This window comes from Prionailurus bengalensis, chromosome A2 (assembly GCF_016509475.1).
Source record: "Prionailurus bengalensis isolate Pbe53 chromosome A2, Fcat_Pben_1.1_paternal_pri, whole genome shotgun sequence".
Taxonomy (NCBI): domain Eukaryota; kingdom Metazoa; phylum Chordata; class Mammalia; order Carnivora; family Felidae; genus Prionailurus; species Prionailurus bengalensis.
The window spans coordinates 46927422-46952470 of NC_057348.1; the positions used below are offsets into that span (position 1 = coordinate 46927422).

Sequence of the window (25049 nt, forward strand, 5' to 3'; positions counted from 1 at the left end):
ACTACAGTTTCTTTAATGAGGTCCCTTCTGATGTACACTTGTGGCTTCCCAACTTTTGCTACCAAAAATGTCAGAAGGGATTTTTATCCCGTGCTGAAGCCCACAGAGTCTTGAATACTTTCCGCATAGAACGAATGTAGAATGAATGATGAGTGTGAACCAACCAACATTACTGGGCGAGGGAGGTGTGGTCGAAAGGGAGCGGGGTCAGACGCGCTGCAGGGAGGCTCCAGCCGGTGGCGCTGCAGGCAGCAGACGCGTGTGGCCGGACCGGCCACGCCGCTCTTGCCGTGGGCGCCGACGGTGGCGCGGGGACGAGCGTGGGGGTGGGGGGCGGAGGGTAGGGCGAGTCATATGACCCGCTCGGCTTCCTGGCTTCGGCCGCCGCCGCCCGCCCGTGTCCGCCAGTGGTGCGCCGCGGCCCCGAGGAGCCGTTGAGGGGTCCGGGCTGAGGCCCGCTCGTGTGCAGGCCGTCGCTGTTGCTGTCCGCGCCCGCGCGTCCGTTCTCCCTCCCGGCCGCCATCATGCTGGCGCTCATCTCCCGCCTGCTGGACTGGTTCCGCTCGCTCTTCTGGAAGGAGGAGATGGAGCTGACGCTGGTGGGGCTGCAGTACTCGGGCAAGACCACCTTCGTCAATGTCATCGCGGTGAGTGCCGCCGGCTCGCCCGCCCCGGGCGCCGCAGCCCGCGAGTCCGGCCCGGTGCTGGCCCGAAGCCCGTGGCCGGGGCTCCCCTCAGCGCGATGGGGCGAGTGGGACGAGGGCTGGAGGCAACAAGGCGTTCCTGTCGCCTCGGCCGGGGCCGGGGTTTGGAGTTCGCGCGTGTTGGCGCCTGAGGCGTAGCGCTGAGCTCGGCCGCCGAAGGGTTAATTCCATTTAGTCGTGTTCTACAAAGGGCTGGGTCCTCGACGCGGCCGCGGCTTGGAAAGGGTAAAATCGGCCTTGTCACATTTTTCAGGATTGGGATTTCCTTGGGGCTTGCTCTGGGTGTGTGTGTTGGGGGGGGGGGGCACCTGAAGGCTTAACTCCGGCCTGTCCCTTCCCAAGGGGGGGGGGGGGGGATTCGGCGAGCTGTCAGTCCCGTGAGAACGCATGAGTAAGACTCGAGAGCGTCCCTCCAGTATCCGCTCGGGACGGAGAGCCCATCGCGAGGAAAGCAGGGGAGCGTTGTGGGCCCCTTCCAGGATTTTGTGGGCAGCTGGTTCCTTGTGACTCAGTTACTGGTTTTCAGTCGGTCCCCTTGGAGGGGGCGAGATCGAGTTCATTGCTGCCGGGCTCGTTGCGAGAGAGACTGGGGAGAAACACTTCCAGCCAGTCTGGTCCACAGTAGTCCGCAGCCTTTACTTAGCCAAGCAGTTCGGGGGCTCTGCTTTCCCAGTGGTCGGAAGAGATGGATCTGTAGTCACTTAACTTTCTTGGGAAAGGGGGAGTTGGTCTTTTGTGAGAGTGTTTCTTGTTTGAAGGGGAGGGCAGGGAAGTGACTGGGCAGGAGCATAGCTTTTTCCAGATCCAGGAAATGGGGTGTCTGGGATGGAAATTGCCCTGGGAACCTAGTGTGTTGTTGATTCAGCAGTGATTGTGTGGAAGGATGATTATTAAATTTTGCCTGGGTGGTTAGTTGGGGAAGGGATAAGAGAGATTCTCCTCAATCTTTAGAAGCCAGGAGTCGATGTGACTCACTCTTAGTTGATAGGTGCTTGTACTTGTCAGGGATGAGCTTTAGAACTATTCTAAAGAGAGATGGCAGCCGTCCTTCCGTCTTCTAGATGGTGGTTGAAATCCTTATTTAATAGACTAGTTGCCCAACTGGTTTGGTTACAGGAACGATTGAAACACAGCTCCCTTGTGGGAGAAAATAGGTAACGTGTGACTCTTAGTCCTCCAGTAATAGAGTAGCAGGAGTAAGACTTGAAAAAGATTAGCAGAGATCCAAACTTCCTTTGAAGAATGTTGCGTATAAGTATAAAGAAAATTTACCCACTTGTTTGGCTCCTTTTGTGATAAGGTTTTTTAAATTTTTTATTTATTTTTTGGCTTGAGATGACTATCTTTTCAACAGGTATAGTGGAGTGGAATGTGTATGTGATGACACAGTAAAAAAAACCCAACTTGGATTCAGTATCCAAAGTGGAGCTTTTGTATGATGGGGAAAAGATAAGACCTCAGTTCGCTATACATTTTCTGGTATCCCTTGAGATAAGAAAGTTTCCTTGTAAACCCTATCCTTTTGACAAAACTGAATTAATATACAGTGTAGGTGTAGGTCTATCACTACATTTAGTTGTATTTGTTGCAGAGAAGGAGTTATGCGTTGGAAGTCTGAAAAGGTTTAGTAAATCTCTGAAGAACTTCTAAAGACATAGGCATGAACATCATGCTTATTTATTTATTTATTTTTATTGTAGACAGTGTAGCTTAATATAATGAGCAAGAACTTTGAAGAGAAGGAGCCCCAGCTTTGCAGTCTGGCTCTGCCACTTAGCAGCCTTGTATCCTCTTTCAGTCCTTGCTTTCTCATCTTTGAAGTAGAGATAATGATGTGCTTCTTAAAGAGTTGTTCTGGGGAGTAAATGAAATGACAGATGTGACCAGCACTATGCCTGCCCAAAGAAGGGGCTAGGTAGGTGGTAGCTGTTGTTATTTGTAGCGGATACACTCCTTTAATGCAGAAACAGTGTTTTGAAAAACATTCAGAAGGGAATTAGCTGTGGTCATTTCCTTCTTTGAATCTAATTTATCCAAACCTAGGCTCCAGTAGCGGATTTATGGATTGTGGCAAATGATGACATCATGTACTCCCCCCGACCCCCCGTTTTTGTTTTGTTTTGTTTTTTTACATTGTATTAGATTATTTTAACAACTGAGCTTCTGCAGTGCTGTTGAACTTAAAGTGAACCAGTGGTGCCACTATTTTTTTTTTTTTTTTTACATTAGACTTTTCTTTTTTCTTAACGTTTGTTTATTTTTGAGAGAGCACTAGAGTAAAAGTGGGAGAGGGGCAGAGAGAATCCGAACCAGGCTCCAGGCTCTGAGCTCAAACTCACACACCACTGTGAGATAATGACCTGAGCTGACATAGGACTCTTCACTGACTGACCCAGGTGCCCCTAGCCTATTCTTTTTAAATTATAATTATATGGGTAGGTTTGGTTTAGAAAAAATTCTGGAGTGTAAGTGGTTGTAACCCTTAAGATGCTGACAAAAAGAGACCTTAATAAATTTCACACTTAAAAAAAAAAAACAACAACTCTAACCTAACCTGTGATTATCATAGACTATATTGAGGGTGAGGAAAAGGTTAATAAAGGTGATGTTGCAGACTTTTCCATAAAAACAAAGTTTCCAGAATAGTGAATTTAGCCTTGTCTTTAAAAAAATTAACTGCACTGTTCTTTGTATTTTGCATAAAATGTCTGATTTATAGACTCACAAGTACACATGGGTTGAGTGTGTCACTTTAGAAAGTTGGCCATTTATTTACTCACATTCAACAAGTAACTTAGGCATGAAAAGCTTTAGGTGAAGGCAGTTTTCTTCAGGTAAAAATCAACTTTTTGTAAACATAAAATGTGGCTCTATCTTCTGCCTTAAAAGTTATGAAAAATTTCATAAATGTCATTTAACTTACTAGAGAGGTTTGTGTAGGGTTTGGTCCATTCTGAAATTAGGCAGTTTATTTACAGAGAGGTTCAGTCTTAAAATTTATATTCTTGTGATTTTAAAACTTCAGTGATACTCCATTTTATCTGGTATTTTTATACAGAGACCCTTAACGTACATACTGTATTCTTTGTTTTGGACATTAAAAAAAGAAACCCCTCTAATATTTAATTTTCTCATTAGTGTTAGGGAATGAAATATTGCCCATTGCTAAGTATTCTGGCAGTTATTGCATAATAAATCATGTGTCCTATATGTGTAATTTATGTTGAGTAATCTTTATTTTTAACAGAGACTCTAACACGGGTTATAAGATAATTACTAAGAAATGTTTAGTAGGATTTACCAAGGTGTTATAGGCTAAATTTTATAGACACTGTGTATTTTTGAAATGAGTAGTATAAAAATTTGTCTACATTTTTATGAAGTATTAGTGCTCCCCAGGTTATTCACGGAAAAGTTTATTAACTTCCAAGAATTAGGAAAAGGAGATATTTTGAAAGATTGTAGAAATTTGAATGTAGAATAATTTTTTTTAGAGTTTCTAGAAACTTTAATTAAGTGGTTTAATTTTATTCTCATTTTATAGATGTAGCTAGAAGATCCAGAAAAATAAGTGAAATTCCTAAGGCAACAAAGCTAATTAGCAGAGATAAAATTAGAATGTAGGGCCAGTGTACTTTCTACTTTTCTTATCTGCCTCTGTAGGATCTAGCTGAGATTAGAATCCTAGAGCTGTGGATTGGGAAATCTTAATCCTTTAAATATCTTTTTTCATGTATTTGTACATAAATACACTCTTCTTATGAATGTGGATAACACTTTATTATTATTTTTTAAAGGTTTATTTTATTTGTTTTTGAGAGAGAGCACAAGCAGGGGAGGACAGAGAGAGAGAGGGGACTGAGGATCCAAAGTGGGCTCCATGCTGACAGCAGCAAGCCCGATGCCGGGGCTCAAAGTCACGAGCCGCAAGATCGGGACCTGATGGTCATGGTTGGACGCTCAGCCACCTACCCACCCAGGTGCCCCAAATCTGGATAACATTTTAAATCCAAGTATCTTAAGCATGTTGATTGACATTTGAGGACTATTTGTATATATGTGTGTGTATTTATATTTGGGGATATGAATTAGAGGAAGTAATGAGCATCTGTGTAAAGTAGGAATAGTGGAATATTGTTTGGACATTTAAATAACAGGCTAACAGGCATTGTTGGGTTATTGAGCTATGTCTGTTTTCTTTAAAAAGCAGAAATAGGGGCTCAGTTGGTTAAGCATCCTACTCTTGATTTGGCTTGGGTTATCATCTCATGGTTCTGTGCTGACAGCTGGGAGCCTGCTTGGGATTTTCTCTTCGACCCCTCCCCCCACATGCGGGCTCTCTATCAAAATAAACATTAAAAAACCAGAAATAATTCTGGGTTTGATTAGTGTTTATTATTTAGTTACTTTAGGGCAAGAATGGCAAAAACGGTTTTTAAAGAAAATACAATGTAGCTGAAGTCTAGAGGTTAGTAAATTTGAAATTTTACTGTAGAAACTAGCCTTCCAACGAGGTAGTCTTCCAATTCACATTAGGAATTGTGGAACCCGAGGCATCCTGCCAAGGAGCTTCTCTTCTAGGCTCTTTATCTTTCACCCCTGTTGCCATTATTTCTGCCATGCAGACCTAGAATCTCAAAAGCCACATGTTCTCATGAAGAAGGTGGTGCAATAATGCATTTTAAATTATTGACAGGGATGCCTGGGTGGCACATTGGTTAAGTGTCCAACTCTTGATCATGGCTCCGGTTATGATCTCATGGTTTGTGAGATCCAGCCCCAAATCGGGCTCTATGCTGACAGTGCGGAGCCTGCTTGAGATTCTCTCCCTCTCACTCTCTCTCTGCCCCTCCCTCAGCTTGTGTGCACTCTCTTTCTCTCTCTCAAAATAAATAAACATTCCAAAACAAAGAAAGAATTTCTAAATTGCTGACTTAGAATATATCTCACAATTTGAAGCCCTTTTTAACTTTCTCAAAGATAAAAGTGGGTGGTAAGTGAACATGGATACAAAATGCATCACAGCTATAAAAACTAGTTACTTAAATGTTGTTTTAAGAATTTTTTTCTGATTTTCAATATAATACAGGGTCATGAGTAGAAATTTGAAAAAGGAGTATAAAGTAGAAGAAACCACTTGTTACCTTCATCATCCAAGGTTAACTAACTGTCAGCGTTTCAAAATATTCCCAAAGCCCCCGGCTTTGGGCTGACAGTGTGGAGCCTGCCTAAGATTCTCTCTCTCTCTCTCTCTCTCTCTCTCTCTCTCTCTCTGTCCCTCCCCTGCTCTCCCCTGCTCTCTCTCCCAAGATAAATAAAGTTAAAAGAAAAGTATTCCCTTTTTATCCTTTTTAAATGTATGCATTGAAATGCCTTTCAACTTAAAAAAAAAACTTTAAACTTTTTTTTTTAAGTTTTGAGATGATACCTAGTTTGTTTTTTTAAAATTATGGTGTATGCATATTTCTGTGTGTAAAACCATTTTAGTGCCTTTATAATTTATGTTATGGCATTCATGTGGCTATACCATAATATATTTGATTATTTCCTTATTATTGGACATTTGGGTAGTTTCCAGGGTTTTGCTATTGTGTATCAATTTGATCTGCATTTCCTAAGGATGGGTTCCAGAGTTACATCATGGGGTCAGAAGATAGAAACGTATTTCATGCCAAATGGCCAAATTGCTTCCAGAAAGTATGCGCTATTGACAATGTCTTATGAATAGATTTCATGTATAAAGTTGGAATTAAGCTAAGCACTTGTTCTTTGTTATTTTTAGGGAAAAACATATTTAGTTTTGTTGATAAGTAAACCAGCAGTATTTTTAAACTATTTTATTAGGTAATTGCTCTGTTTCTGTGTTTAATGTTTAAAGAAGTATCTTTATGTTTCAGCAACTGCTAAGACTGAGACTATAGAGAACATAATTCCTTTTTCAATTTTCTTTTTTATTGAACTTTGCAGGCAAGTCTTATAAATACAGCTCATCCCCTTTAGCTATCTGCATCTAATTTGTTTTCAACTTACTGGTGGATTGCATTAGGAGTTTGTATTCCAGGAATCTGGCATATTTCCATGCAGTCCTTACCTAATCTTGGCCTATTATGGTGTGATGCTGCCTTTTCTTGGTGGGCGGGAGGGTGTCTGTATGCTAAATATTCTTTTCTAAATCAGAATCTAAGAGCTTTTGCTAAGGAGACCACTTTTTGAGGGCTATAGCATATGATTTGTGTGTGTGTGTGTGTGTGTGTGTGTGTGTGTGTGTGTGTGTGTTTTAATGGTTATTTATTTTGAGAAAGAGAGAACAAGAGAGGAGAGAGAGAACACCTTGGAGCAGGGGAGGGGTGGAGAGAGGGGGAGAGAATCCTAGGCAGGCTTTGCACTATCAGCACAGATCCCAGCAGAGCCTGATGTGGGGTTGGATCTCACAAGCCATGAGATCATGCCCTGAGCTGAAATCATGAGCCTGAGACTTAACTGACTGAACCCCCCAGGTGCCCCTAGTATATGACTTGTTTTGAATGAATAACTTGGGTATCATTTATGATTATAAAAGTTGATTCATGTCCTTTGTCCTCATATATGAAAAAAACCATAGAAAAATACTAACTTATTTGCTCAATAGGGCAAAATTAAATGACAATTTAAGTCATTTAGTTTTTCTTTTTTTTTTTTTTTAAATATAATTTATTGTCAGATTGGCTTACATACAACACCCAGTGCTCATCCCAACAAGTGCCCACCTCGGTGCCCTTTTCCCCTCTCCCCCACCCCCCCATCAACCCTCAGTTTGTTCTCTGTATTTAAGAGTCTCTTGTGGGTTGCCTGCCTCCCTCCCTCTCTGTTTGTAACTGTTTTTCCCCCTGTCCCTTCCCCCACAGACTTGTTAAGTTTCTCAAGATTCACCTATGACTGAAAACATAGGATAGGATATCTGTCCTTCTCTGACTGACTTATTTCACTCAGACATTTAGTTTTTCTAAAATGTAGCAAACCAAAATTGGAGTCTCTAATGAAATAATGTGAGTTAATTTCTTTCTTCAAAGTCAAAACCACAAAGCTTATATTCTATTGTGCTATTTTTTTAAAGGTTACACTGTTTCTTAAATTAGACATTGGATCTTGTATTTGGATCGGATTTCATAGTTTGTCTAGTTTTATTCGCTAGAATAACGTTCTTCATATCCCAAAAGGAATTTTTTTTTGTATTAAATCTAAACTTTAGGGTTAATTTAATTTAATTATATGCTTTAGGGTTCATTTTAAAATCATCTCTAAGAATGCTGTATTTTTAAAAAAATAAAATTCTGGCAAAATAGTTTTAGGTTTCAGGTATCAGAGTAGTGACATTTCTGCTTGAAAATTGAAGCCTTTCCTTCTAAACTAGGTTGGAAAAGTAATCATTTGTTATTTAAAAAAAACCAAACAAACTTGGATTATGATTGGCAAAATAATCCTAAAAGTGTCTTTTTAACCAGTTTACTTGATAACAATTACTTTAGACTTACCAAAGTAGTATTACTGAAGAATATATTTGAGCCTACATTTGTTGGCATCTGAGTGTGGTATGAATGAGTTTATTTGGAATATGTTTAAGTGGCTGCAGGAGTTAGAATGGCATAGAAGTTAATAATTGAGAGCCAGACTGTTGAGGTTCAAATCCTTATTCTTTGACTTGTGTTATTTTGGCAAGTTATTTAACTCCTCAATATCTGTTTCCTTAAATGTAAAATGGGAATAATAGTAGTTCTCCCTCATAGAGTCGTTGTAAGTTAATATTTATAAAACATTTTGAACAGTGTTCAAAACAAAGCATATACTATGAAAGTGCTTCATAAATGTTAACCACTAGGTTATTGTATTGTGCTCTCCTTGAGGTCAGGGATTTCTGTTGCTTTTGTTCACTGATATATTCCAATTCCCTGAAACAGTGCCTGGCATTTATTAGATGCTCAAATATATTTTCAAATAGACTTATTCACAATAAAAAATTAAGAAAAATGTCTTTATGAACCCATATTCCCATTTTCATAGTTAAGTTTGCAAACTGTAGCATAGTGTTAAGAATGTGAGTTAAGAATGCAGCTTTATGGTACTAGGTGGAGAAGTAGACTGATCCCAACAGGAAGAAAAGAGTGGCCCTTGGCAGTACTACCTGCCCTCTAGAATTGAGGTGCCGTGTACAAGTGTATGCTTGGATTGTCATTGTAAATTTGGTTAAGACCATACTATTGGCATCCATTTACATGTGTTTGCTTTGATTTTTGAATGAAGATTTATGATTAGAATGGGTTTAATCACTGTTGACAGCCATAAATTTGCAAGCCCCACCAGGCAGTAGACTGTGTGGTAGGCCATCCTCTCCTAGATGAGAAGTGGGCCCTTGAGGGTGCATGCAGCCTGTAGCAGAAAGAGCTTTTGGCAGAGTTTCCTCTCTGAAGGTGACTTAAGGTCCCGTTTAGACACTGATCACTAGACCCAGTTTTTCCTGACAGCTCATTTTGTCTAGAGAATGTTTGAATGCAATATATTGACTTCATTATTTTTAAATAGTTCTTATCAGAGGAAAAACCAGGAAATGGAAGAAACCCACTTTTTTTCTCCTCCAAAATCTAGCTGTTTCACTCCCAGGTTTTAGTTTTTTTATTTAATTGTATTATTTTCTTCAGTGGCTGAATTAAAAAACTTAAAACATTTGTTTCTTAAAAAGAATACACATAATCCATATTGTTTAAAAAAAAGAGGGTAGATACAGTGCACCTGGATGGCTCAGTTGGTTGAGCATCTGACTTAGCTCAGATCATGATCTCCTGGTTTGTGGGTTTGAGCCTTGTGTTGGGCTTTGGAACCTGCTTAGGATTCTCTCTTCTCTCTCTGCCCCTCCCCTGCTCGTGCACATGCGCACTCTCTCTCTCTCAAATAAATGTTTAAAAAACTATAAAAAGAGAGTATAGATACACAAATAAATTCATCTTTAATACCATTAGGACCTAATCATTATTAAACTGTATATCCTTCCAATTTTCTCCCTATCCCTTTATATATATATATATATATATGTATATATATATATATATATACACACACACACACACACACAAAAATAATATACTTTTTTGTTATGATATAATTAACATATAACATATTACATTCAGGTGTATAATGTAATGATTGCATATTTGTATATATTGCAAAATGGTCATCATAGTAAGTCTAGTTAACATCCATCACCATGCATAGTTAAAATTTTTTTTTTGTCTTGTGATGAGAATTTTTAAGACTTTTTAGCAGCTTTCAGATATGCAGTGTAGTATTATTAACTACAGTTACTGTGCTGTACATTACATCTTATTTATTTTATAACTGGAAGATTGTACCTTTTGGCCCCTTCGCTTGTCACCTGTTTCCTCTCATTATCCCCCTACTCCCTGCCTCTGGCAACCACCATTTGTTCTCTGTGAGTACTCCCCCCCCCCCTTTTTTTTTTTTTTAAAGATTCCACATAGAAGTGTCTTTCTCTTTCTGACTTCTTTCATTTAGCACAGTGCCCAGTATATGCTTTCTTGATAACAGTGACAGGATCATATTGTACATACTTAGTCATCTCATGTAGTCTATTTGATTTATCTACTTTGATGGCTAATAGGCAACTCAAGTTTAATCAGCTCAAGATGGAACTTTTGATCCCCTTCTGCCTCAATCCAGGGCACCAGCATCTATCCTTTTCTAAAAAAATATTGAATGAAATGGATGCTAGAGGCTTTAATTTATCTATATATTTATAGTTTGGTTGCAGGCATTATTTTCCACTGTTCAGTGATGAAATATTTGTGCCTAAGACTTTGTTTTTGCAATTTTCTTTGGAGTGCCTGAAGATGGGCCAGTTTGACCAGTTTTAACCTTTCCATGCTCCTCTCACCCTGTCTGTAGCATGTAATTTCCCAAGTTAGGATTGATCATATCACCTCCGTCATAATTTTCACCACACTTACCACCTTAAGAAGTTATCTTGGGGGCGCCTGGGTGGCTCAGTCGGCTGGGCGTCTGACTTTGGCTCAGGTCATGATCTCGCGGTCCGTGAGTTCGAGCCCCGCGTCGGGCTCTGTGCTGACAGCTCAGAGCCTGGAGCCTGTTTCAGATTCTGTGTCTCCCTCTCTCTCTGACCTTCCCCCATTCATGCTCTGTCTCTCTCTGTCTCAAAAATGAATAAATGTTAAAAAAAATTTTTTTTAAAAGAAATTATCTTGTTTATTGTCTTTGTCTCTTTTATGAATGTAAGTTCTTTTATGGATGTAAATTACATAGGGATAGAGCTTTGTCCTTTTTTCAGTACTGTATTAAGTACAAAGCACTATGCCCTGCGTATAATAGGTTTTCTAAATATTGAGTGAATGTATATAAAACAAACTATTTTATGTATTCTTAAATTGTGTGCAAGGCATTATGATAGATGATTCATAAGTGTATCAGATAAGGTTGTTTTGCTGGAGTATGTGCCTCATAGTAGCCATGTATAGAACAGAAATGTTAAGTGCCTTAAGACTGGCACAAAATGCTTTGGGAATCTCTTTACCCTGACCTCACTAAGACTTAGGGGGTGTTTTAGAAAGTCGGTTTAGTGGGACCATGGTGGGAATGGCCACTGAGGGGAGCTTTGAGAGTAGAGTGGTTTTCATTTATCAATGAGTATTTGAAGAAGCAGTGTTGTAGGTAGCATAGATAGAACGAGGAACAAAACAGACATTCCTTTACTTGTGCATCTTCCAGTATTATGGAGGGAAGAAAAGATGTTCAAGAAGGAACTGTGGAAGTAGCAAAGACACAACTGAAGGCAAGAAATTTTGTTGAATTAAGTGTGACTTGCATGAAGGAGAAAACAAGAGACTGGAAAAGTAGATCTGTATGCCTGGGGAGCCATTGAAGATTTTTGTTTGGGGGAACGAAGTAAGACTGTTTTCCAACGGATTAATTTAGTAGACCAGTGAAAAGGAAGTTGGTCACAAGATCATTACAAAGGTCTGATTGAGAGGTAATGGGGTGGTGGTGGGGGGGAGTTAAGGAGTAAGGAAAAGATGAGCTTTATTAGGGAAGTAGAATAGGTACAATTTAGTGGTCGAATCAGATATGCAGGGCAAAGGGGGATTTGTAAGGAATTGAGTGAATGTTGGGGAATATGGCTGTGGGATCAAGTAGTGGAAATGGGGTAGAGAATGAGAATGAGTTTAGAAGAGATAAGGATGAATTGAGTATAAAATGTATTAGATGATTAATGATATAAAGGGGATTTGTATTTGGGAAGGGCATTCATTCTATTATTTTTAGATATAGTGGGACTAAAACTGAGAATTAAAATGTCATCATTTCATATCTTTATCTTAGTAGTAAGGGACTTAAGAAGTAGTTGAGAATTCAATCCTGGTTTCTCTTCTAAAGAATGTTGTAGAATATTTTCTTCCTTCTGATTTGTGTCAATTATCCTATTCTGCTGATAACTTATTTTGCAAATGTTTTATAAGCAAGGAGTAAACAAAATGTTCTCCACTCTTCCAGAATTTCAATTGAGCTATCTTGATTTGTTTATGGGGCTATGTACATTAGTCTGTGCCCAGTTTGCAGGCTGCCCAGAAGACGTCCTAATCCATAGGCCCTTGAGGCAGCTGAATGAAGGTTGTATATTCAGAGTGGCTGAGGCTCTTGTAGGCTTGGAAGTCTTCCTGATTTAATTTAAAGAGGAATGTTCTATCCCTGGAAAGTGTCTGATTTAATTTTGTATGCTGTCTTTCTACTGAAGAGAAAAGCTGGTATGTATAATATCTTGTGCTTTAAACATAAAGGATATCTGATGTCTTGGGATTTCAGTTGTGATTTTTTTTAGGTGCTGGGTCAACATGTAGTAGTCTTAGACTCAGGATATCATTTTTCTTTCTTCTTGGGTCACATTACTGATTATTTTACTGTGTGATTGAAAAGATGCAGTGTGATCCTCAGTCCTCCTATCCCAGTTAGGCTGTCTGATACCTGCTAAGAGATTTATTTAGTACAGTCTTTTGTGGACTTAACAGTGCTCAAAGACACCTGTTCATCTTAGAACATGTGGACATTATCATATAACAAAAAGGAACTGGCTGTACCATCTCTGCCATGTCATTCTTAAGGGTAGTTAATGCAAAGAATATTCCTAGACATCCTACTGTTTCTTAACTGTCCTTTTCTACAATGCAGAAGGGGTATTCAGTGAAAACCTTTTTATTTATTTATTTATTTATTTATTTATTTATTTATTTATTTAGTGAAACAGTTGATTGTTTTATGAAGTGCACTCACATACGAAGCATTGTATGATTCTTTTGGTCTCCTTGTTAAATAGATACTCACTGGCTTATAAAAGGTAAAAAGAGCTCAAGTGACACAGTTTTGAGATAGATCTGGAATGCAACTCTAACGCAGCCTGGATGTTCTGTTCCATAAAAAAGGTGAGCTATGATGAATCCTGTTTACAGACAAATCCTTTAGGACCTTGGTTTGCCACTTGATATAGTACAACTTTTCCAAGTCCTGTGACTCAGACTACTTGAGAAATTTGATATCACCTCTTGTGGTGTTCCTTAGGCATTTTTAGCTTTCTTTGGCAATTCATTGCCAAATACTTTAAGTCTATTTTACTGGTTGTTGTAATACTTTTCTGTATTATACTTCCTAGGAACACTTGTAAATTTTAGTGGTTTGAGTGTGTGTGTGTGTGTGTGTGTGTGCGCGCGCGCGTACGCACGCATGCGTGGCAGACTTTGGACTGGGCCTTAAATTTGCCAGTGAAAATTAGCAAGATGGTTGTGAGCAGAAAGAGGAAGCAGGCTTTGAAATACATGTTAGACCGTGTTAATGATGGAGAATGAGACACCCAAGATACCAAGCCATTTTCCTTTGTCTGCAATACATTATCTCCTGGTCCTCCTTTTCCCTTAGACAGCACTGTCTTACACATAGTTTAGGTCCCATATCTGTGGAGCCTTGCCTTAACTCTTTTCCCAGGCAAAGTTAATTGCCCTTGCTCTCTTTTCATAGCGCTGTTAAAAATTGTGTTTATTTGTGCCAATTTTATATCTTTTTATCTGTTTCTACTTACAGACTGCAGACTTCTTGTTTATATCCCCTAAACGTATCTCTGTGCTTGACTCAGGAGGTGCTCCATAATTATTGACTTACTAGAGTCAAGCACTGTAGGGTATTGTTTAAGTATGTTGAGTCAGACAAGCCTACATTTGAATTCTATATCTGTTAGAGCTCTCTGCCCCCCTCAAAGTTTCAGTTTCTTCATTGGTGATTTGGGAATGAGAGTAGTTGTCCCATGGGCTCATGGTGTGAGGTAAGATAAATCAGCATAGTACCTGGCATAAATGCTCCATAGTTGATAATTATCACTGTGGTTGATGTGGTATTTGGGGGGGGAAGGGCAGGAGCATGTGCTCCAGTTAGATGGCAGATGAAATGGATCCTCCCTCACCCCTCAAGTAAGCACTGAATAGGGATTCAGTTTTGGAGGAGGATGAAAGGATTTTGAGTTCCAGGATGGAGGTCTGCTGGCCACTAGGGACCAATTTCTGATTCTTGATGAAGGTTCTGTCATTGTGAGAGAAATTAAAATCAGACTGTCCTTTGCCATAATCCATTACAAATGTGCTAGGGTGCTTGGGGCAACTTAACTGAAAAATTTACTGGTCTATTTGTTTTGTCTTCCTGTTGGTAAACTTGGTAGTAGTGACTAGTTTCGGCTTGGTGGAATACTAAATTTGTATTTTACTACGTATGCTTAGTATAGTATCTATTTATAATCTCTCAATTAACCATTGAGGTTTTTTTTGTTGTTCCTTTGTTTGGGCAGCCTAACGTGGACTACAAGCTTCTGTACATATAAAAATCTTTGCTTATTTATCAACAGATAACTCAAATGTGTGAAGCATTTTACTCAAGTAGAAAGTAGAATAAAGGTTTTGAAACTCAGACTTGGGTTCAGATCCCAGTTTTCCTGCTGTGTGTGTGACTTTGTGACCTTGCTCTCAAGCTTCCTTTCCTGTAAAATGAGGCCAGTAAAGTGAATGGTGTCATGTTGCTGTTAACATTATTACTATTGTTATTAATAGTGTAAGTCAGTGGAATGTGTCCTAGCTAATAACAATGATGTATTCTTGATGCAGGAGTCACATATAACTGGAAAACATTCTTGACACTCCAACCCCTTGTGCATTTTTATTTCCCTGCCAGGCTCCCTACCTGGATGGTAGTAAGTGGGGTTGTAGACAGCTACTGAATAAATAATGATGTTAGCATTTAGAAGACACAGCAATTTGGAACTTGAGCACTGTACAATGACTCAGTATTTCATGACTGCCCATCATTTAAGAGCTGAGTTTCAGTATGAAGCGATGCTGATAACACTGAGTAGGCTAATGGAGTAGCTTTGGCATGTTTGGTGTTTCTTCAGGGACACCCAGAGAGAGCCAGAGGGTGAAAAATAGCCATTGAAAGGGAAATAAATGTATTCAGGCCATGGCATTTTCTGCAGCCATACCACTGTACTGCCAAACTAATAAATGTAGAAGCAGAGATGTCTCTACTGATACATGAATAAACAGCTGCAAGACCTGATGTATTCTAGTTTAAAAATGTTTTTAGAGATTTAGTACCTTTAATATTTTGAAAAATAAGCAGTGTTTCTAACTGCTTTACTTTGTTTTGGGGGTAAAAACAAAGCAATCCACATGATGTCATTAGTGGAGGAGATAAGGATGCAAATCCACAAAGCAGGAAAATGTTACAAGTTGGAGATAAACGACTAAAATTAAAATCCAGGTTTTAATGTATCCTAATGATAGGTGCCAAAGTTTGCTTCCTCCAGAGTCTGACATCAGAATTGTATTTATAAACATTTTCTGCTTCCACTACTGCTGTCAAGGATGCCTGGGCTACTCTTTAAAAGATAAGAAAGAGAGTATTGCTTATCTGTTTTATGATATACCTGTGGAGCAGGGTTTTAATAGCTTTATTTATCGTCCAGTTAGAAAAGAGATCTGATAAGAGGACATGCATATGCTGTCATCTGGCGGGATATGCTGTAATCCTTGGTTACATTTAGAGGCTTTTTCATTCTAACATTTAAAGGTTCTGAGTAGCAGTAGGAGTCATGGGTTAAATTCTAAACTAGGGGACAGTTTCTGGATAACTTCTCAGTAATGTTTCTGACATTTGTTTAATTGCAGATCTAAATAGCCACTAATGGATGTTACAGTTTCAGTGAGCAGTGATGTTTATTGTCTCGGAAGTAGAATGAGGTAGACTCAGAAAATGATATAAAATGTTCATCCCCAGTTAGATTTCTTGATAGCCCAGAAAAACCCCTGTATAACTTCTTTTAAAGAAATGGAGCTGAACGGGAAGCAGAAGTGGTTATGGATGATGTTGGACCTGGGAATTCTGAATGAGTCAGTTCAATTCCTACAGGATGTCCTGTCTCAAAGAAATTAGGGTGATAGGTGATGTAAAGCTTGCAGGGCTCCTGTGGCCTTCCTAGTTCTGTTCTTTAACAGGTGGCAGTGGTCATGGCCTCTTCCCATACAAGATGCGATTAGGTGATTTTCTTCACTTTGGGGACTCTGCACAGCAGTTTTAACAATCATGCTCTGGTTGGTTCATCAGGAACTAAACCTCATGGCTAAATTCCAACACAGACTAATCTTGTTATCTTGTCCTTAATTCTCTATATAGTGAGTGTTGGAGGTTTCCAGACTTCTTCAAACTAATCCAAGGGTACAATAAGAAAAGACAACATGAGGAATGCAGCTGTAGGTGTTTGTTGTATTCTGAAATTTTTAGGTTAGAATAGATGGTTCCTGGGTTACCAGAAAACATGTGTGGGTTTACCAGGAACCTCATGATGGAGGTGGGGGTTGGTACACTCCCACTCCCCTACCTTTCCACACACCAGCGTTTGGCTGAACAAAATTGACAACCTAGATCATTCAACAGATGATAGATCTCCCTTCCTCAAGGGCTCTTGTCCCCAAATCACAAGCAAATCTAGTAATGCATAGAACTTTGCTGTAGATTGGTGTGAATGTTCTAGCTGTTTTATATCATTCTAGTTGTTTAGGACATGTAGCCACCTTTTTGAATATTGTAAATTACCTTTTGGCATCAGGGTAATGCTAGACTCCTAAGATAAGCTGGGAAATGTTCCTGCCTCTTCTATTTTTTGGGAAGAGATTATGTAGAATTGGTGGTGTTTTTTATTTAAATGTTTTTTATTTAAATGTTTGGTGGAATTCACCAGTGAAACCATCCAGGCCTGAAGATTTTTTTAAAAAAGACTTAAAATCTGAATGCCTGGCTAGCTTAGTTGGTGGAGCATGACCTCTTGTTCTTGGGGTTGTGAGTTTGAGCCTCATGTTGGGGAGAGAGTTTACATTAAAAAAAAAAAAAAAGATCTGAAGTCACTTATTACATTTTTTTAATTGACAGAGAACTATTCAATTTTTTTCTTCCTGGGTCAGTTTTAGTAGATTGTGGCTTTCAAGAAATTGGTCCAATTCGGGGTGCCTGGGTGGCTCAGTTGATTAAGCATCCAAGTTTGGCTTAGGTCATGATCTCAGGGCTCGTGAGTTCAAACCCTGTGTTGGGCTCTATGCTGACAGCTTAGAGCCTGGAGCCTGCTTCCGATTCTGTGTCTCCCTCTCTCTCTGCTCCTCTCCTGCTCACTCTCTGTGTCTCTCTCAAAAATAAATAAATATTAAAAAAATAAAAAAATTTTAAAATAAATTGGTTTCTTTCAATGGGGTTGTTGAATTTATGTGCATAGGGTTTATAGTATTTCTTATTACCCCTTTAGTATTTGTAGAGTTTAGTGATATCCCTTCCTTCATTATTAATATTGCTAGTTTTTGTTTCTCCTGTTTTCTTCTGTCAGTTCGTCAGTTTTATTTATTTTCTTAGAGAATCGGCTCTTGGTTCCATTGATTTCCTTCTATCGATTTTCTGTTCATTATTATTGATTACTATTCTTACTGTTTGCTTCTGTCTGTTTCAAATTTATTTTGTTCTTTTTTCCTCCAGTTGTATCGAGATATAATTGAAATACAGCACTATGTTGTTTAAGCTACATGACCATAATGACTTGACTTATATATTGTGAAATGATTATCACAGTAAATTTAGTTAACATCCATTGTCTATAGATACCAAAAAAATTTTTTTTTCTGTGTAACGAGAACACTTTTTTTTAATGTTTGCTTATTTTTGTTTTTAATGTTCATTTTTTTATTTTCAGAGAGAGATACAGAATGAACAGGAGAGGGATACAGAGAGAGGGAGACAGAGAATCCCAAGCAGGCTCCACATTGTCAGCGCAGAGTCCAATGCGGGGCTCGAACTCGTGACCTGAGGCAAAAGCAAGAGTCAGACGCTTAACCTACTGAGGCACCCAGGCAGGCACCCCTAATGTTTGTTTATTTTTGAGAGAGTGAGAGTGAGTGGGGGAGGAACAAAGAGAAGGGGGACAGACAGAGAGCCCAATGCAGGGCTTGAACTCAGGAACTGTCAGATACTGATCTGAGCTGAAGTTGGATGCTTAACCAACCCAGCCACCCAGGGGCCCCTGTAATGAGAACTCTTAAGATTTCTTTTTTCTATGGGGCGCCTGGGTGGCGCAGTTGGTTAAGCGTCCGACTTCAGCCAGGTCACGATCTCGCGGTCCGGGAGTTCGAGCCCCACGTGGGGCTCTGGGCTGATGGCTCAGAGCCTGGAGCCTGTTTCCGATTCTGTGTCTCCCTCTCTCTCTGCCCCTCCCCCGCTCATGCTCTGTCTCTCTCTGTCCCAAAAATAAATAAACGTTGAAAAAAAAAAAATTAAAAAAAAAAAAAAGATTTCTTTTTTCTTTTCCTTTTTTTTTTTAAATGTTTATTTTTGAGAGTGGGTGCAAGTGGGGGAATGGCAAAGACAGCGTGACCAAGGATCTGAAAAAGGGGCTCTGTGCTGACAGCAGTGAGCCCTGATGTGGGGCTTGAACTCAGGAACTGTGAGATGATAATCTGAGCCCAAGTCAATGCTCAACGGACTGAGTCACCCAGGTACCCCTTAAGATTTATTTTCTTAACAGCTTTCAAATACAGCATACAGTAGTGTTTTTTAAAATAATATTTATTTATTTATTTATTTATTTATTTATTTATTTATTTATTTATTTATGAGAGAGAGACAGAGACAGAGTATGAGCAGGGGAGGGGCAAAGAGAGAGGGAGACACAGAATCGGAAGCAGGCTTGAGGCTCTGAGCTGTCAGCACAGAACCCAAAACGGGGCTTGAATTCACGAACTGTGAGATCATGACCCAAGCTGAAGTTGGATGCCCAACCCACTGAACCACCCAGGCACCCCAATAATTTTATTTTTAATGTTTATTTAATTTTGAGAGAGAGTGAAAGAGAATGAGTGGGTGAGGGGCAGAGAGAGATAGGATCTGAAGTGGGCTCCGCACTGACAGCCAATAGCCTGATGCAGGGCTTGAACTCATGAACCCTGAAATCGTGACCTGAGCCAAAGTTGGATGCTTAACTAAGCCACCAAGGCACCCAGCAGTGTTAATTATAATAATAATGTTGCACATATTTATTCTTTTTCTAATTTCTTAAGTTGTTAATTTGAGAATTTTCTAATACAAACATTTGAGTGTCTAAATTTCCTTCTAAGCAGTACTTTAGCTACGTCTCACAAATTTTGATGTTTTTCATTTAGTTTAAAATATTTCCTAATCTTCCTTAAGACTTCCTTTTCTAACCTATAGGTTACATATAATAAAATATTTGGTTATTCCCAGATATTGTATTAATTATTTCTAGTTTAATTCCATTATAGTCAGAGAATATACTTTGTTTGACTTGAATCTTTTTAAATTTCATAAGCTTTGTTTTATGGTCTGGATATGGTTTGTCTTGAATGAATATTCCATGTTCATTTGAAGAAAATGTGTATTCTGCTTTTTGAGTGGAGTGTTCTATAAATTTCTATAAATGTCAATTAGATTCACTTGATTGCTACTGATGTTAAATTTTATATCTTTGCTGGTTTTCTTGCTCTTTGTTCTGTCAACATGAGAGGAATGCTGAAGTCTCTATAATTGTGGGTTTATTTCTCCTTTCATTTCCATCAGTTTTAATTTTATTATTTCATTTCATTTTTAGAGAGAGAGATAGAGTGTACAAGTGGAGGAGAGGAGGTGGTGGTGGGGAGAATCCCATACAGGCTCCATGCTGTCAGCACCAAGCCTGATGTGGAGCTTGATCTCACAACTGTGAGATCATGACCTGAGCTAAAATCAAGAGTTGGACATTTAGCTCACTGAGCCACCCAGGCGCACGAGGAAATAGATTTTAAATAAATTCTTTGTGTTCAAGTCTACTTTGATATTAGTATAGCTACTCCAACTTTCTTTTGGTTAGTGGCTGCCTGGTGTTACTCTTCCCGTCCTTTAACTTTTTTTTTTTTAAACCACTTTATTGAAGAATGATTGACATGCACAAAGCTATACATATTTAATGTACCCAACTTGATGAGTTTAAGATGGAGCTGTTTTGGTTTTTAATTTACATCTGTCATTTAATTATTTGTTTTCTGTTTCTCTGCTTTGTTCCTTTGTTTCTTCTTTACTGCTTTCTTTTCAGGTGGACTATTTTTCACTAATTTATTGCGGTTTTGACTATTCTCTTTGTATGGCTTCATTAATGCTTGTTTTAGGGATTACAGTATGTATACTTTACCTAGTTTACTTAGAAACCTTCTACCATATAGGTCCCTTTATCTTTCCTCTATGGTATGGTTGTCATATTATATCTACACACATTGAAAACATTACCAGAGAAGCTTGTAATTTTTGTTTTCAACCATCAACAATTTTAAGTATTCAAGAGGAAGACAACATTTGTTGATATTTACCCAGATATTACTATTTCTGTTGCTTTTTGATTTGCACCTGTTTTTGATTCACATTTCCCTGATGATTAGTGATGTTGAGCTCCTTTTCATGTGCTTGATGGCCGTCTGTATGTTTTCTTTGGAAAATATCTTTTCAGGTCTTTTGGCATTTTTTTATTTAAAAAATTTTTTTTTAATGTTTATTTATTTTTGATAGAACACAAGGTGGGGAGGAGAAGAGAGAGAGGGAGACACAGAATTCGAAGCAGGCTCCAGGCTCTGAGCTGTCAGCACAGAGCCTGACATAGGCTCGAACTCACAGACCATGAGATCATGACCTCAGCTGAAGTCAGTTGCCTAACCAACTCAGCCACTCAGGTGTCCCTCTTTTGGCATTTTTTAAAACCAGATTGTTTGTTATTGAGTTGTAGAAGTTCTTTATATTTTGGATGTCAGCCCTTCATTAGATATATGATTTGTAAATATTTTCTTCCATTTAGTAAGTTGTCTTTTCATTTTGATGCAGAAGCTTTTTAGTTTGATATACTTTGAATTATTTATTTTTGCTTTGGTGTCAGGATTCAAAAAATCATTCTGAAGACCTTTGTCAAGGAGCTTAGCACCTGTTTTCTTCTAGGAACTTTATGGTTTTGGGTCTTATGTTCAAGCCTTTATTTTGAGTTAAGTTTTGTGTATGGTGTAAGATAGTGGCAGTTTTCCCAACACCATTAATTGAAGACACTGTCCTTTCCCCATTGTAAATTCTAGGCTCCTTTGTCACAGATTAATTGGCCACATATTCATGGGTTTATTTCTGGGCTCACTACTCTGTTTCATTGATCAATGAGTCTTTTTTTTTTTTTTTTTATGCCAATACCATACTGATCGACTACTATAGTTTTGTAATAGAATTTGAAATCCAGAAGTGTGAGGCTTTCTTCTTTTGCAAGATTGCTGTGACTATTTGGGGTCTTTTGTGGTTTCATTCTCTTTCTGTTATTCTGGGATTTCAGTGACATGAATGTTAGACCTTGCGCTACAGATCCTTGAGGCTTGGCTCTTTCTTTTTCCTATCTTTTTTCTCTCTTTTTTTTTTTTTTTCTGGTTGGATAATTTCTGTTGCTTTATCTTCAAGGTCATAGAATTTTTCTTCTGTCATCTCTATTCTTCTGTTGAGGCCATCCAGTTAGTTTTGGTTTTTTTTTTTTTTTTTGGTTATTGTATTTTTCAATCTAAGATTTTCATTTGGTTCTATTTTACAACTTATTTGCCTGCTGAAATTTTATGTTACATTCATTTAATCCTTCTTGGAACATGGTTATGATAGCTAGTCTCTGATATTTACAACATTGGGGTCATCTTGATACTGGCATCTGTTCAGTGACTTTTTCCCTTGTTAGTTGAGTTTTCTTGATTCTTCAGATGTTCAGTTATTCTGGACACTTTGAATATTATGAGTCTCTGGTTTTGTTTACATCCTATAGAGAATGATTTGTGGTTTTGTTTTAGTGTGCATTTGACCCAGTTAGGTTCAGGCCACAAGATCCAACCAGCCTTCTTCTGTGGGCTGTGGTTCTAAAGTGAGTCCAGTTTTCAAGGCCTCAGTAGTACTGTTTGGCTATATACTGTGCAAGCTGTTATTCAGAAACCTGGCTAGTGGTTCTACCTCCTAGTTTAGTTTTCAAGACCTTTGATATGTTATTTAGGGTCAGATCCACATGTTACAGTTTAGGGATGAGCCCAGGAGTTCATGTATAACTTTATGGGGTCTGTTTCTCTAGAAATTTCCTTTGCAAATTTCACCAATACTATGGGTCACAGCTGTGGCCCCACTTTCCTGATCCTCTGTCTGGAAAGCTGGGCTTCATTATCCCTCCTTTGCTATGTCCTTCCCTCAACTGAATCTATCTTGGGGGCCAAGAGAATAGACAAAAAGAAATAATAATAATAATCAGCAGGGTTTCCTGTCTGTATTTTCTCCACACTACCAAGCACTTTTGGAACAGGGTTCTTATGGTTAAAGAGGATCCTTTTCTTTCTAAGGAATGCCTGCCTGGCAGACTTGGTTTTGTCTGGAGGCTATGGCATGAGAGAGAGGAAAAAACCCAGGAGACTTTTCCCACTCTCTGTTCTTTCCTCCTCTTGGCTGCCCCCCCTCCCCGCCCCCGAAACACACACACTCCCCTACCTCAGACTCAAAAGAGAAGGTGCTTCTCTTGGAACCTTTTCTGTTCATGCTTGGTATATGTTTGTTAGCATCTGGGCTACCTTTGATTACAGGATAGGAGATGGGAGGAAAGAAAATGACTAGGAAATAGCACCAGATTATTTGTGCTTTTTAAGTTCTGATTTCCTTTTCTAATCTGTCTGCTGCCACTTACACCCTGAGCAACCCTCAGGTGCTGCATACATTCTGTCCAGGGATTTTAGTTACCTTCAGTGGAAGGGATAGGGTGGAGTGTACTTATCTAATCCTTTTTTTTTTTTTTTTTTTTTTTTTGGAGAGAAAGTGTGCAGGTGGAGGAGAGGGGCGGAGGAAAGGAGGGGGAGAGAGAGATACAGAGAAGGGGGGGCGGGGAGAGAATACCAAGCAAGCTCCACGCTCAGTGTGGAGCTGGATGCAGGGCTTGATCCTACAACTTTTGGACCATGACTTGAGCCAAAATCAAGAGTCAGACACTCAACCGACTGAGCCACCCAGGTGCCCCCTTACTTAATCTTAACCGGAACCCTGTGCATTACTTTTTAACATTGCATTTAGTGGACTCTGTGTAATGACGATGCTACCAAATGTTAAAACCTTTTCCATAGCTGTTTCTGAGGCAGGCATTGTTGTAAATGCTGTATGTGTTTTAATTAATTTAATTTTTAAAAATTGATTTGATTTTTAGACAATTCTATGAGAAAGAGACTATTACCTCCACTTTACATTTGGGGAAAGTGAGGCATTGCAAAGTTAAGGAACATGCAGGGAGGACATATAACTAGGCAAGTGGTAAGACCAGAGTTATAACCCAGTCAGTATAACTGTCTCCAGCGTCTCCATCATAACCACCAGACTAATACTACCTCTATTTCACTGTGTTGTAAATTACCTGAGAAAATGAACAGGATCTCTTCTAGTAACTCCACACCCACTGGGATTCTTTAAACTGTACTGAAATGATTGTCAGCTATTTAACTTTCCTAAGATGGGCTTTATTAATTACATTAAAATTTTTATTTTTCTCCTGATTCTGGCTTACTTTAATAGATTTTGATGAAGACGAGGCTTGTTACTTGTTTTAAAAAGTATGAAATTCACTATACAGTTTATTTGCAGGTTAAAACTTTGTTATGTATGATGCACCCTTTCCATAAAGCAGTTTTCCTTATGACTAGAGGACTTCTGTTACATATATAACTTACTGATTTATAGCATTTGGGTGGTTCTAGGAATCCTCCTTTTGATTTAGTAATAGAAACCTATTTTGAGATTTGAAGGAAACTTTTTGTAATTTCTTTTTGAACAGCTATACATGGACACACAGAAGGGCACATGCAGCAGAAAATAGAGGTCTTCTTCTCATTCTGTTTCTTAAATACCCATTTTTTTCCCAGAAAGAGGGAAAGAAACTTTTAAATATAGAAAATCACTTTCTTTATGAAAAGTATTTAAGTTAGAAAAGTAAAAATAAAAAAAAGTTGAAACGTCTAGAGACCAACAAGTAGAATATATCAAGGCCTGAAAACGTGACTGTATGCTAATTTTCCCTACTCATGCTTTTGACTTTAGAACCTGCTTTAGCCCATGTGAAGATTAGTAGTCTTTTTATATAAAGACACAGGTGTTATTAAAGATTTATGGTGGACCCTTGATGTTTGTGGGAAATAAATCCAGACATATTAGTGACTTGACAAGTTAGCAGAAACTATATTTTCTAAAGGTCTCCAGCACTGATTTCTTTTGGGGTCCATTTTCACATTATTACTGTGTCGTGATAATTTCTGAGTATCTGAGTGAAAATAAACCGTGGTATATGGTCTTTGAGGGTTTGACTAGGGATGTTCATTAGCAAATCGTTTTACAGACAAGCAAGTTGAGTTTTTCTTCAGTAGTTCTTTGGATATAGATTTATAAAACCTTTATTAAAGTACTTTTAATGAAAGGTGTAGTGAATGTAGGAAATAGTCATTACAGACCTTTTGAAATGAATTTTCTTCAAGAATGGAGGTTAGCAGAGATGAGAGTTTTCAGGCTCCTAATTGAAATTGTGGGTTTGAGAACATTTTAATCCTCAAGAGTTATCTTTATAAAGGAGATTGCTGCAGAGTAGCTCTACTGGTATTAGCAGGCAGTAAGGATTAATTAGTTGTTCAAAATGAGTTGAATTGGAATGACAGGCAT

The 25049-nt window shown here is 38.7% G+C and overlaps 1 protein-coding gene across 1 annotated transcript in view; it reads left to right on the forward strand.

Moving 5' to 3' along the window:
• Positions 1-276: 276 nt before the first annotated feature.
• Positions 277-25049, forward strand: part of ARL8B (ADP ribosylation factor like GTPase 8B) — a 49373-nt gene continuing 24600 nt past the window's right edge. Inside the window, exon 1 of the mRNA XM_043587987.1 lies at positions 277-647. Coding sequence (XP_043443922.1) covers positions 525-647 — 123 coding nt within the window. The 5' untranslated portion in view covers positions 277-524. The remainder of the gene's footprint in view (positions 648-25049) is intronic.